At 40.4% G+C, this 13,353-nt stretch overlaps 2 protein-coding genes across 2 annotated transcripts; one reads left to right on the top strand and one right to left on the bottom strand.

Annotated features, from left to right (window-relative positions):
- The first annotated feature begins 626 nt into the window (after positions 1-626).
- Positions 627-3,010, top strand: LOC146629292 (serine/threonine-protein kinase pim-1-like). Its single transcript, XM_085358474.1, has 9 exons — positions 627-687; positions 1,081-1,317; positions 1,443-1,568; positions 1,692-1,786; positions 1,925-1,972; positions 2,057-2,275; positions 2,365-2,545; positions 2,632-2,802; positions 2,892-3,010. The coding sequence occupies exons 1-9, from the start codon at positions 627-629 to the stop codon at positions 2,981-2,983; spliced, it is 1,230 nt and encodes a 409-aa protein (XP_085214600.1). The 3' UTR covers positions 2,984-3,010.
- A 4,789-nt stretch (positions 3,011-7,799) lies between these two features.
- LOC146629291 (uncharacterized) lies at positions 7,800-11,554 on the bottom strand. The gene is made up of 4 exons (XM_085357126.1): positions 11,447-11,554; positions 8,592-8,699; positions 8,190-8,356; positions 7,800-8,067 (listed from the first exon to the last, which is right to left on the bottom strand). Exons 1-4 carry the CDS (start codon positions 11,552-11,554, stop codon positions 7,800-7,802), a joined length of 651 nt encoding a protein of 216 aa, XP_085213252.1.
- Between the last annotated feature and the right edge of the window lie 1,799 nt (positions 11,555-13,353).

The following is a 13,353-nucleotide window of genomic DNA, read 5'->3' as shown; positions in this document are numbered from 1 at the left end:
ATTGGGGAACATGGAAACAAGAGTGACTAGACATGACACGTGGGACACAGGGGCAAGGCAAAGTAACAGAAACCTAAAGCCTAAGAATATAACACAAGAAGAAAACAATAAAGAGAACCAAAAACATACATAAGAATAATCAATGAATATAAATGAACAAACACAAAACACTGGGTCACAGACTCACTACCATGACAGTTAAATGTACATAATAAATACTTTAAATCAGATGACAATGTAGCTGACACTGTGTTTATTATAATGTGTGTGGTCAACCACAAATCTTCATACTGTCATCCATAGATGAGGTCTTTATACAAATGATGAAAGATAATGAAAGAAACTGTTTAATTGATATGAAATGATTGAATTATATGAAATATTATGGCTTTGTCTGCCAGTGTTTTTCTGTAAACTACTTTGAACTACTGGCAGTCAGTGAAGTCACTGAAAGGCAAGATTCTATGTTGTGTTGCCGTAGTTTCCAGAGTTTACTTATAAAGCTCACTTACAGAATTCAGTTAGAAAAGTCAAGCATTTGAAGGGTGCACATTTGAAGGAATATTAACTCAATCTTAGCTCATTACGGTTTACATTTTCGATTTTAAAGGGTCTCCGAAATTACAATGAAAAAGGAAACAAGAAAAATTGCCACTCCAGCCGATAAGAAAGATTCAGGAGATCAAGGTAAGTAAAATAATAAAATCAAATCCTGGTAAAATCCAAATCCTAGAAATGTTGACACTGTGTGAATCATTTTTGGAGCAATTGAATCATATGTTTAATTGAAAATAGCTTTAATACAAGATGTCTAATCAAAGAAAGGTTACCGGTCTTTTGGTAAAATAATGTAATAAGTTTATTCTTGGACTCAACAGTAAAAACAGACCAACAAGTGCCATCAAGATCTAAGACTTAGTAAACCTAGTATCAACTCGCACTGATCAGTTTTTTTTTTTCATCCCAAGATTAAACTTGTGATCATTTAAGCAAAAGCAATTTCAAATTCTTTGCCATCAAACTGCTTCCAGTCTTGATGTCGGGGACTCTTTTTCACCACTGTGTTGTTGTCGTTTATAGATCGTAAGAGCAGGACTGCTAAAAGAAAGGCCAGTCCTGAAAAGAAGACCCCAATGAAAAGGAGGAGGGTCGCTGAGCAGGCTGGTCCTTCCACCAGCTCAGATGTGGTCAAAGGAGTGAAGCGCAAGGTTGTGCAAGATGAAGAGGACACAACAAAGAAAGCAAAGAGGGCTAAACTTCTTGACCATATGAGCGGTGACAAGGAGCAAGCATCCTCCTCGTTGGACTCTGGTAAAGGTAGGCTAATTAGTTGAATAAGGGGGTAGATTAAGTGTGGTTGCTAGGTTTAAGATATTGGTGTTTAGTGTTTGTGTCTATCATCCAGTGAGCTGATGTGCTTTTGGTGTTTTCCACATCTCCAGACTTGAACAACAAACAGGTGTGCGCAAAAAATGGCAAAAGAAAGGCCACGGGAGACAACAGAGAGCCACCCAAGAAAAAAAAAAGGAATGTGGACCAGGACAAAAAATCAGTGGCAGACCAAAAACGTAAGTAGCAAGCAGCTTGGGTTTTATATTCAGGGGAAGGGCAAAAGGAACATTTAGGCTACAGAGGAGAGTAATTTGTGTCACAGCTGTAATAAAACAAGATTTGCTGTTTTGTCTGTTCAGGTGAATTCCAAGCCAGATATGTGGAGGAGCACCAGCTCGGAGAAGGAGGCTGCGGAGCAGTGTTTTCTGGCTACCGGATAGAAGATCGTTTTCCAGTAAGTGTTCAGATGATGGTAGTAAGACAGGCAGTAACGCAGATAATGGATAATATCGTAAACTGAGACGTCTGCTGTGTTTCCACCTTTCATTATGTCATACTGAGGAAATGCTCACCAATGCTCTGTGTCTTCTAGGTTGCCATCAAACACATTCCCAAAAATAAAGTCTACTGCAAAGTGGCGGTAAGCGTCCAACACTTGAATTAGTTTTACATTACTGGATTGAATGCGGCGTTCCTCATCATCCACTTTGTTGTAATATTTCAGGATGAAAGCGGGAAGATGCTCTCGGTGGAAGTGGCCATTATGGTTAAACTTGCAGGTGAAGCAGAAGGGTCAGTGGGAATATCAGCACCTGTGTCCTTGCTGGAGTGGTTCGACCTTGGCAAAGAGCTGATCCTGGTGCTGGAGAGACCTGTCCCCGCTGTGGACCTGCAAAAATACAAAGCAGAAAATGGAAGAACTTTACCAGAGGACAAGGCCAAGGTAGGTTGACTGGGAGAGCCTTAGACTGTACAGCATTCAATCAAGGCAGAAAAGCATTAACTCATTATTGTGTTTTTCATCTTTTCCAGGTCATTCTGAAGCAACTAGTTGATGCTGTAAAGGAACTTGAGGATAAACACATCTTTCATCGGGACATCAAGGGAGAAAACATTCTGATTGAGACCGGCTCCGATGTGCCTCGAGTTCGCATCATTGACTTTGGACTGAGCTGCTTTGTTAAACAGCGATCTCTGTATCGCGTCTTCTATGGTAACATATTCTGCTCCTGCTTTTCACAGATGTAACAATTTGTGTCTTTTGTTTTAGAAGAAATTGTAATTGTGTCTGTTTGTTAGGCACTCCTCTTCACACCCCTCCCGAGTGGTACAGGAGGAGCTGCTACAGGTGTGGACCCACCACGGTGTGGCAAATGGGAGTGGTGTTGTATGAAGCGCTTCATGCACGGCACTTTAGTACCGAGAGGTTCCTCGCAAAGAAACTGAGCATCAAAAAGCGTCTGTCCACAGGTAAGAAAACTTCACACTTCCAGATTCACTGATGTCTTGGATCACTAGAACTATCATCTTCATCTTTTGGATCTTTTCTTTCTTTCAAGAATGCCAGAATTTCTTGGAGGCATGTTTAACTACAGCCCCGGAGAAGCGCCCAACACTGGAGGAGCTCCAGCTTCACCCCTGGCTAAGATAACACACACAAACACACAATTCACACCTTATCATATAAGTGTGATACATTGTGGTAACCTCCTTTCTTTTTTCTGTTGGACAGGAATGGGTCAATCTTAAAAAATAAATAAATAAAAAATTAGCTTTTTCGGACTTCCTGTAACCCCCCCAGCCATCCCAGGAAAGGGGATCTCTCTTTGAATGGGCTTTCCCGAGGTTTCTTCCCATCGATCTGGCCCCCTGGGGAGTTTTTCCTCGTCTTCATAGAGAGCTTGGGCTGGGTCAGGAGCTCCATCAAAACTGTCTTTATTTGATGACATTAAAGTCATCAAATAAAGATGTGTTTTACTTAAAGTAAAATTGGATCAAAATAAAACTTGTTTAATTCATCTTTGCTGAGGATTCTCCTTCATTACTATTTTGTTTTGTTTTGTTTTTTTTTACCCATGGTGCATTTTGACAAATAAGAAAACTGAATCAGGTTAAAGTGTGCACAAAGACAGTCACACTGCAAATGATCTGAAGACTTGCATCTGTTGCTCTAACCCCCAACTAGTTTAGACAGATTTCCAGGTTCTACCAGAGGTTTTTTCCTTCAAGAAGGGAGTTTTTCCTTCCCACTGTTGCTGAGTGTTTGCTCATAGTGGGTTGTAAAAGCATAAAAGTTAATAAGAGGCATTCATAGCAGAGTTATCACAGAGGGAACTATATAGCTTAAATGTACAATTTCTACAGGACGAATTATAATTTCATTATGTATAAAAGCTTCTGTGGATAATTACTCCTATTTGTAACTTTACACAAGAGAAAGTTTGGTGTCACACTATTTATAACAGGTTGGGTTTTGTCCTCTGAGTTGAGCCTTTGGTTGCAGTTTATTGAAGAATTTCCTCTAAAGTAGCTGTTGATAAAGATTTAAAGTCCTGTTTATATACGGTACAGAAATATGCTTTAGTTCATGTTTTTTACATGTCTGCCTCAGTGGATCAGTAGAAGATCTGGCACAGGAAACTAGATGATGAAAAAAGGGTACGAATACACATATATATCTATATCTATATAGATACAGATATATAAACACACACACACACACACAGGTTGCAACGTAGTATTTTCATTTTTTCTTAGCATTTCTTTAACGCCTTGGTGCAAAAGAATACCTGCATCTGTGTGTTGGAAAAAAGAACTACAAATTTGGAAAGGAATTTATTCATGTTCTTACTCATAGATGGAGTACATGGTTTAAAAAACACTGAGGAAACAGATATGAGGCGGCTGTATTAACATAAAAACATTAATACAGTTAAAAATGAATAAAAAGTTGCACGCTTAAACTTATTTCTCTACAGTTTGTACAATTAATCCATGTAACAATAGGTTCTCTCTTAATATAGTAGTTATTAAAAGATCTTTACATAAAAATACATTTTTAAGTACTCTCCAGTGGAAGTCTGTTGTGGCTTATGTTTCTAAATGACACAACCATAAAGCAGCCCACAGAATATACAAATATGTCTTTGATAAGTGAATGTTGGCTCCCACAATGGCCTGTTAAGTTATTGCAAAAATAATTTACTGCATAATATGTCAGATTAGAACATGTTATAAGCACAAAACTGAAGGGGAAACAATAAAAACAAAAATGAAAAAACAAATACTAAATTAAGTTAAAGGATATTTCTTACTATACTATATAATTGTATAATGTTGCGTTTGATTGCAAAAGAAAACCCACCAAGAAAAAAAGAAAGAAAGAAAAAGAGAGAATAGTTTAATATATTCAAAACACATTCTTTTCTTTTATTTAAGCTGTAGCGAGATTCAGATGGACAAAAGAGAAAGAAAATTATTACAGATTTGTTTTATTAATCATGAATAAACTTTATTATACACAACTCTAAATTTCAGTTGGTCTTAGTCAGATGTGTTTTTAATTAAATCCTGCAACACTGTGCTCGCTGCCATCACTTTATATCTTAGTGTGCAATTCAAATATATACTTATTACAATATTTTTCCCCCTTAACTCTCAACTCGCGTTTTTAAAATGTCTGTGATCATATTTGTCTGTTGACTTCTGTCTGGGCCTCGAACGATTCATCAGACAGGTTGGCAGCCTCCAACTGATGCTCCAGACTTTCATCATCGCCTCTATTCTGATCAACTCTTATCTTAAACTTAGTGATGAACTCATTACTGGCCAGCGCGTCCTCCTTTTTAGGGCATGTGGGCTTTGATAACAGCCGGCTTTCCAGTCGCTCTCCAAAGAAAATTCACAAAACATTTCTTATTTGGTAAGCTTGTTAACAAATTTTAGTTCAGTTTTGCTGAAAGTTATAGCATGCATCAAGTAAGAAGCAATTGGTTTTTAAAAAGCATATACATTCCCCAAAACATTTTTATTATGTGCATTTTGGAGAATAAAAGATTGTACACAATTTCCCTTTTTAAAGTAAAAAGATTATTAAGTCTAATTCTTACTTATTCAGTAGATTAAAGTGTTGAAACATCATTATTCATAAAATATGCACATTACAAAATTAAAGTTATTCAAAAACTACTCAAGTACTTACTCCAATACTCACATTATTCAAGTAAATTAAATTTTTGCCAATGTAATGTCACATAAAATCTTAATCTGAATAAGGGATTTGAACCCCACTGTCACGGCCAGGGGATCAGCAGGCCGCTGACTAGTAGTGTTCTCTCTCTCTCTCTCGCCAGGGCGGAACTCATGGTGGGTTCACGCCCTCGGCCCACGCCCCTCTGAGGAGGAAACACCTGGGCCTCATCAGTGCAGCCAGCATTTAAGCCAGGGAGTGGCTTCTACTCATCACTGGATCGTTGTGTGTGACTCGCGTCAGTGCAGCCCGGCTCTGAGCAAGTTCTCTTTTGCTTCCCTGTGCAAAACCTCTAACGTGTGTTTCCTTCTGTACATAGATCCCCTGGACCCGACTCTGCATCCCCCGAGCGGTGTTTGGAGAGAGAGTCAGAAGAGGAGCAAGTGTCTTTTCCCTACCTGGATTTCCCCAGAGCCTTTTCCCTGTCACCGCTTTGTATATAGCACTATCCCCTGCACTGTTTGTATATACACCTGGTGGAACTGTAATAAATACAGACTGTGCCTCTGAGTCCTGCGTGTGAGTCCTCAAGCGAACCGTGACACCCACACAGATGAGAGCTTAGCAGTGAAGCTCTCTCTTAAAATTTGAGTTATAAAGTCAGAAGTTATCACTGACAGAGATCCATGTTCTTTTAACATAAGAAAGAATATTTGCTGAAATTGACATTAATCCAAGCCCTTAAAACGCCATTTTGGATTAAGCATTTCCTTTTAGAAAAGTCTTCAATGAGCAGGAAGCTCCAGTACTGAAAAAAGAAGCCAACATCAACTGCTAAACGTGCTAAAAGTAAGTAAGTCCCCGTAGACTCCTATGATCAAAACACATACAGTATAAAAGTTATAGGTTACAGATCTGAAAAGTAAAACAAATGTCAAAGTGCAAAAAGACTTATGGTCCCATAGAAGTCTATTCCATTTGCCTGGAATTAGGTGAACACCTTTGTGACAAATTTAATGGCTCAGTCATTTGTTTCATGTCATATTTAATAAAAGACTGACATGGTGGCATGTGGAATTGTCCATTTTGCACATATTTGGTCATTCTAAGCGTCAGAAGGGGAAAGATCATTCTGGGAATGCCTACTGGCGAAGGATGTGTGACTGACAAGTCCAGTGTGTGAAGTTTAACTACAGTCTAAGGAGCTTGGAAAGAAAAGCATCTGGACTTCTTTAAGTTTCTTGAAGATGTTTCACTTCTCATCTGAGAAGCTTCTTCAGTTCAGAATTTCTTCAGAGAACTGAAGAAGCTTCTTGAATGAGAGGTGAAATGCTCTTCAAGAAACTTAAAGAAGTCCAGATGCTTTTCTTTCCAAGCTCCTTAGACTACGATGACCTGAACGACTGAGAACCTTAACAGACAGTTCTTCCCTTCATTCATCATGCCTGATTTCAAAACACCAAGATGGCAGTCGTGAAAACACTCATCTTGAGTCTTCATGGGACTATGGTGAGATCAGTTATGCCTCTTATGATGCTGTCCCAGACTTCAAAGCAGTATAAAACATGTTTGCAGCCTGTAACAACTGTGCATGCGGTTATTTTTCGTTTTAAGATTTCCGTGTTTAAATCATAATAAGATTTATTTTTAATTTTAATTAACTTGAGGTGAGTCAGATTCTTTCATTCAAGTCACTGAATGAATCTCTTGACATGTTTGGGGGTAGGTGCCTTTTGTAGCATTTTAATGCAATTATCTGACAGATTATATGGTCTACACCATAGGTGTCAAACTCTGGCCAAATTTGGCCCGCAACCTAATTACATTTGGCCCGCGAAGCCATACCAAATTACTATTAGAGCTGGCCTACTGGTATTATACAGCTAATATATATATTGTTTAGTATTAAGCTTTGCTTGTTCCATATTCAGTTTTTCAGCAAAATGTGTTTGAGTCCATAAGAAAAGATTCATTCTTATATCTGGAGGAATAAATATATTTCAATAAATATTAAAGTTAGCCCGCGACTTTGATCCAGTTTTGAATTTTGGCCCACTGTGTATTTGAGTTTGACACCCCTGGTCTACACTGTTATTAACTATACTAACACTCTGTTCCAGAAGTCTGTGCTGCAAAGAGGCAAAGTGAATACCGCACCTGCAGGAGTAATGGGGGTCATCAGTCGGTTCAGCTGGATGTTCCAGTGCCGTACCTGTTGACTGGCATTCCTCAGCCTCTCCTGAACCTCCTGGAAACAAAAATCATGCAGGCATCTTCATCAGTGTTGTTTTAGAAGAGCACTAAATAAGATGCTGCTCACAAAGCCAGTCAAAACAAACTTGTTCACCTCCAGACGCTGGTGACTTCTTTGGCGAGATGCCTGCAGATCCTGGAGCTCCTGAGAGGCAGAGTTGAGGGCTGAGGGGGTGTCCTCATCGGGACTGCCATCTGACAGCTCCTGTATGGGGCTGAGGTTTTGCATTGTACGTTGCTGCTCCTGGAGGAGCTGGAAATGTTTCCTCTTTTCATCTTCAGCCTGCAGCAACCTGAAGGAGGGGAAAAAGGGAAGAAGCAACTGAAAATGTTAATACTTCTCATGGATATCTCAGATCTCCATCACAAATAAAATAATAAAGGGCCATAATAAGAGTTAGAAATCCATTGTTACCGCTCAAGCTCCAGTCTGGCCCTCTCCTCCTCCAGCCGAGCCTGGATCTCCATATTAAGGGCAACTTCCAGCTGCTGCTGTGTCAGCTCCAGCTCCCTGATCCTCTTCTTCTGTTGTTCAGCCTCCTTTTCCTTCACCTGCATCTCAGCCTGCATGCTGTCTTTTATCTATGCACACACACACACACAGCTACATAAACAGATGCACCAACAGAGCGGTATAAACTGACCTATTCCTGAATTACCTTTTCCTGGACTGTCATAACCATTTTTCCAAATCATTAAAGACTAGGTGTGAATTTTATAATGACAGTCAACATTTTGCTGGAGTTCTCAAAGATCAAAGTCAAGGAGAAAAGACTCTGTACATAATTGGTGTCAAGTGGAAAACTTTTTTTTTTACCATCACAGCCTCTTTCAGCTGTCTTTCCAGTTCCAGCTGCACCTCCCTCTGCTTCCTCCGCTCTCTCTCCTCTGCCTCCCTTCGGCGAGTTTCCAGTTCCCGTGCATGCTGTGAAACAGATGAAAGAGACATTGTTTGCTTTGTGTTTTCACCTCTATCCAGCAGGTGACACTAGGCCATCAGCTTCGAGGTTCAACGTATTGTGCTTTCAGCGGTGCTCTTCTTGATAACTTGGTTGAAGTAAGTGGGTATTTGAGTTCATGTTGCTTTCCTTACAGCTGTAAGTAATCTGCTCATTCCGCTTTTGATCTTTGGCACCAACAAGTGATTTTTTCCCAGAGAAGTGCTGCTCACAGGAGATTTCCTCCATTTCAGACCATTTTCTATAAACCGGTTAGATGGTTGTACAGTTTCTGAAATACTCAGACAAGCCTGTCCGACACAAACAACAATGCATGTTCAAAGTCATTTAAATCCCCTTTGACCTTCAGCAGGTCATCTTATTAATGTATACATGCCTAAATGCACTGAGCTGCTGCTATGTGATAGGCTGATTAGGTATTTGACCTAATGAGCAGCTCAACAGGTGTATCTAACAAAAATTTGGCCAGTGAGTGTACAGTGGGGCAAAAAAGTATTTAGTTAGCCACCGATTGTGCAAGTTCCCCCACTTAACATAAGAGTTATGAGTTATAAGATGCAGGTCGATGTGTAAAAATAACTCAGTTGTTTGGTGGTGGCTATGGCAGGGCTTCCACAGAGGCCAGCAGGTGGATGAGGGAAGGGGAAGCAGGAGGAGAGCCCCGAGGCGGCCACCAGTCCGAGTGTCAGGTGAACTGAACTTCAGGTAAGAAGTTATGACCTGCAGTCTATCTGGGTCAGATATAAACCAAGTTTAGGTGGAGTTTATTTTCGTTGTGCTGACTTTTTACAGTCAGTTACAATACCTCATACTGTGTGAGCTAGCATGACAAGTTTATACAGATGTTCGGTTGCTATGATGTTACTGATAGTGAACTTTATTTTATTCATAAGGTTAGTTAGTAGAGTTGCCAACAGCTCCTTAAAAAATGGAATGGTCCCTCATTCAGAGAAAATATTACGGGTTTGGTATTGAGCTGAGAAGAGACGCAGTTTGTCCCGGACTTCAGCTAGGATGGAAAAAGACACAAAACTGGAGTTATTCTGTCTTTACGCTGCACAGCTGCCTCTTCTCCTCTCATTATCTCTCCTCTCTCTCCTGTTGCTACTTCAATCATGAAACTGATCAATGATCAGCTGATCGTCTCTCTTGTTTGTTTATCACCCACTTTGAGCCAGAAAGAGGAAACCAGCAGATGTCGCGCTAAACAGCAGCAGCACGTTTAAGCTTGATCAGCTGTTGTTAGAATTTATTTAGTTAGAATGTTTGCTGGAGCCACAGCTGTAAAGCTGTAAAGCTGCTGGTCATGATGTCGGTTTGGATATGTGGTGAGAGGGAAACATGAAGATGAAACCAGGAGATGTCCTTACTGAATCATCAGAGCTGAACAGGTGATGGAGAAACAGGTTTACCTTTTAGGTGACAGGAATGAGTTGAAGTTATGAACTGTTTCTGAGAGATAAATAACACCACGATCCTTTTTTTATGTAGCTGACAGCTGGTAACTGTGCAGGGGCGGGTCTAGCAAAGTGTTGCCAGGGGGCCAGGTAGGGCATTAACAGGGAGAGGAGGGCATAAAGAAATACTTTTCTTTTTTATTCTCATTTAAAATATCTAGCTTTTATTAAATAATTATCTGAATCTTGCGAAGAAAGTTTTTATCTGACGTAAAATGTATAGAAATCATACATATACCAAAAAGACTGTACATCACTGTCACAACAGCATTTGTTTTCATTCAAAGGCTTTATGGCTTTAATACCTGGTGGGCCAATCTGTAGTGAAAATGCCCAATTTTTTGTCCCAGTCCAGCCCTGCAGGTTAATACTGGCAGTGTCACCATGCCAGCTGACTGCATTTCATCATCAGCCAGTGTTGTTCTCAATATTACCAAAGTAAGGCAGCATATAAAGTATTTACTTGCTTTCAGGTTTTATTCAAATGTTAGTCTTTTCAGTTGTTTCTCCACTTTTTTCCTGTTTCAAAATCAAACACCAGTTTGTGAGAAGATTATCTTCTTTTTTTTTTTTTAACAGGCATTGGTTTTGCATTGGAATTGGCTAATTTGCCAATTGTATGTTAAAAATGTTCGTATTTTAATATTCAAAAATGTTTTTGCCCAAAACACATGTGCACTACATGTCAGTAAAAATACTATGCAAATATTGATGTCCTTGAATGCTGAATAAACACTGACTGATTGTATCTCTTGTACTTAATCAACACAGTATCTAAACACTTTGCACCGTAGTGGTTAAAATCTCATTCTAATAAGGTTACGGTTATTAGGTTTACAGGGTTATTGAATTATGGTGAACGGTTGGTAGAATTGTTTTTAACATTATCTGCCAATTACATCTGCCACCCTTCTCCAAATCTGTGCCCCTACCTGGCCCCCCCAACAAAAATTTTCTAGACACGCCACTGCGGATTTCACCTCCTATTTCAATTGAATTTTATTTATACAGCGTCAAATCACGACAACAGGCGCCTCAACGCGCTTTATATGATAAGGTAGACTACAATAATACATAAAGAGAAAAAACACAACAGTCATATGAGCAAACACGCACACCAGCGCTGTTGTGGCGGGTGTGTCTAAACAGCGACACCTGCCGTTCAGGAGAATACTGCAGGGAGTACTCGCGCCCTCAGCTCTGGAATAAATGGTACCGACGTCACTGTTTGCGGCCAGTGTAAACGGGCCCATTACATTACAGTCTCCGGCAGCAGAGCAGCCCGCCTCCTCTGGATTGTGGACCAATGACTCGGACGCCTCTACATCTCGTCTGCCTCTCAACCCGCGTTCAGCCCCTCGCATGACGTAACGCCCAATCTGAAAGTGCAATGGCGATATTGGACAATAACAGCCATCGCGCTTGGGGTCCACATCTATATTATGTGGCTAAGGTTCAAGAAAACACCTCCAGCCGGCTGCAAAACCACATATAATATCGGCACAGAGCGCGAGCGTCAACCTGCGACCAGGAAAGGTGATCGCCCAGCCTCTGCACGCGATGACAGCTTAGAATAAATCGCTGGTGAGTCCAAACTCTGCTGATTGCAACAGCATTCGCCAAAGGGGAAAAAAGGCTTTTCCAGTAAATGGTCTCTTGCAGGCAGCAAGCCTGAGATTTCAAAGGGGCGTGGCGGTATGCTGGGTACTACTTCTGACTAACGGATGCTGATAGCTTAGCAACAGCGACGGGGAAGGAGAGCAGAGACAATGGATGTGCCATTTGTCAGCATCGTTACTGGGCAGGCTGAGCTGAGCGCGTGTTTGCTGGACTAGAGAGAGAGACACGATCCTCGCCACTTTGTTCCAAGTGAGCAGCAAGGAGCCGTGGATGCGGAGTGGAAATGTAAACAAAGGGTGTGGGCCTTCCAGCTGGCCTGTGATGCTCTGCCACACACATGAGCATCATGTAGTCATGTCAAGAAGAAGGCCAGCCAGCTCTGGATCACAGCTGCTCTAGAGCCCCAGAAACCCAGGGGTCCCAAACATTATACTGGGTCTCTGCAATAGTTTTCAAGCTGCCAGCTTTTATTTGCCGTGCTGGATTGCTTTTCTATTGTTGAGCAAGCTATTTTAAATTTCATTGCCTTGGACTTCAGGACAGTCTAAAACGATTTTCACTATTTTTGACATTTTATAGATCAAACAGCAATGCTTCCTTCATTTTAAATAGCTTTAATAGCCGTGCAAACATCAGTAAGCCATAGTTAACACTGTATTAATTAGTTTATCTGAATTCAAAAGTACAGCATTAAAGTTATATTTGTATTGTTTAATAGCAAAGCCACTGAAATACACTCACATCATAAAACTCTTCAGATTTTTTGGTTACAGTAATTCTAGTCCATGCGTCCACCAAACGTTTAGGTCAATGAGTTAAAATCCTAAGATTTTATATATATCTTATTGTGCTTGGAATAAAAATAAAACAATGTTTCCATCCGTCCACCTGTTCATTCCCCTATTTATCCATCCGCTGGATTGGTTGGGCTTAAGTCTACCTCAGCCATCATATAGCAAGAAGTAGGATACACCCTGGACAGGTTGCCCGTCTGTCACAGGGGGAACGCAGACAATCACTTACATTTACTGCTGATTTAGGATCACCGGTTAACCCTGTATTTGGACTTTGGCAGTACACCACTGACTGAACACACTGAACCCAAACAGAGAGAGGACCTTATGAGGTGATGGTGCTAACCACTGTGCTGCCCTGAAAGACACTTTTATTACTTAAAAGTAACAACAGCACCCACAGTATAAAGGTAACAAAGTAACATCCATGTAAATGCCATTGTATTCCAATGAGAAAACTTCTATTAGTCACTTGGCCTGTCAGGTGGTTTTAAATTTGTGGCTAATCAAAAGGATAATGAATGTGAATATGAAGGCATGGGTTAAATACCAACCAGAAAATGCAATCCTGGACTTTTAATGGCCATATGAATATTGAAACTTGGTTTTAAAGATGTAGAGTATTGGTTCCCTTTTGGGTGTGATAAAAAAAACAATGACAATCCAAATGGACTCTGAAAGTGAAACTGTTGCACCTCCCAGGCCTGACATTTCGCTTGTTTCCTAGGTGTGACGTGTGAACAGACACC

This window comes from Diplotaxodon limnothrissa, linkage group LG7 (genome assembly GCF_057381915.1).
Source record: "Diplotaxodon limnothrissa isolate DT_005_m linkage group LG7, D_limnothrissa_male_GT1.1, whole genome shotgun sequence".
NCBI classification, from domain to species: Eukaryota; Metazoa; Chordata; class Actinopteri; order Cichliformes; family Cichlidae; genus Diplotaxodon; species Diplotaxodon limnothrissa.
Note: the sequence above shows the minus strand (reverse complement) of the source record. Positions and strands in the feature narration are given on the sequence as shown.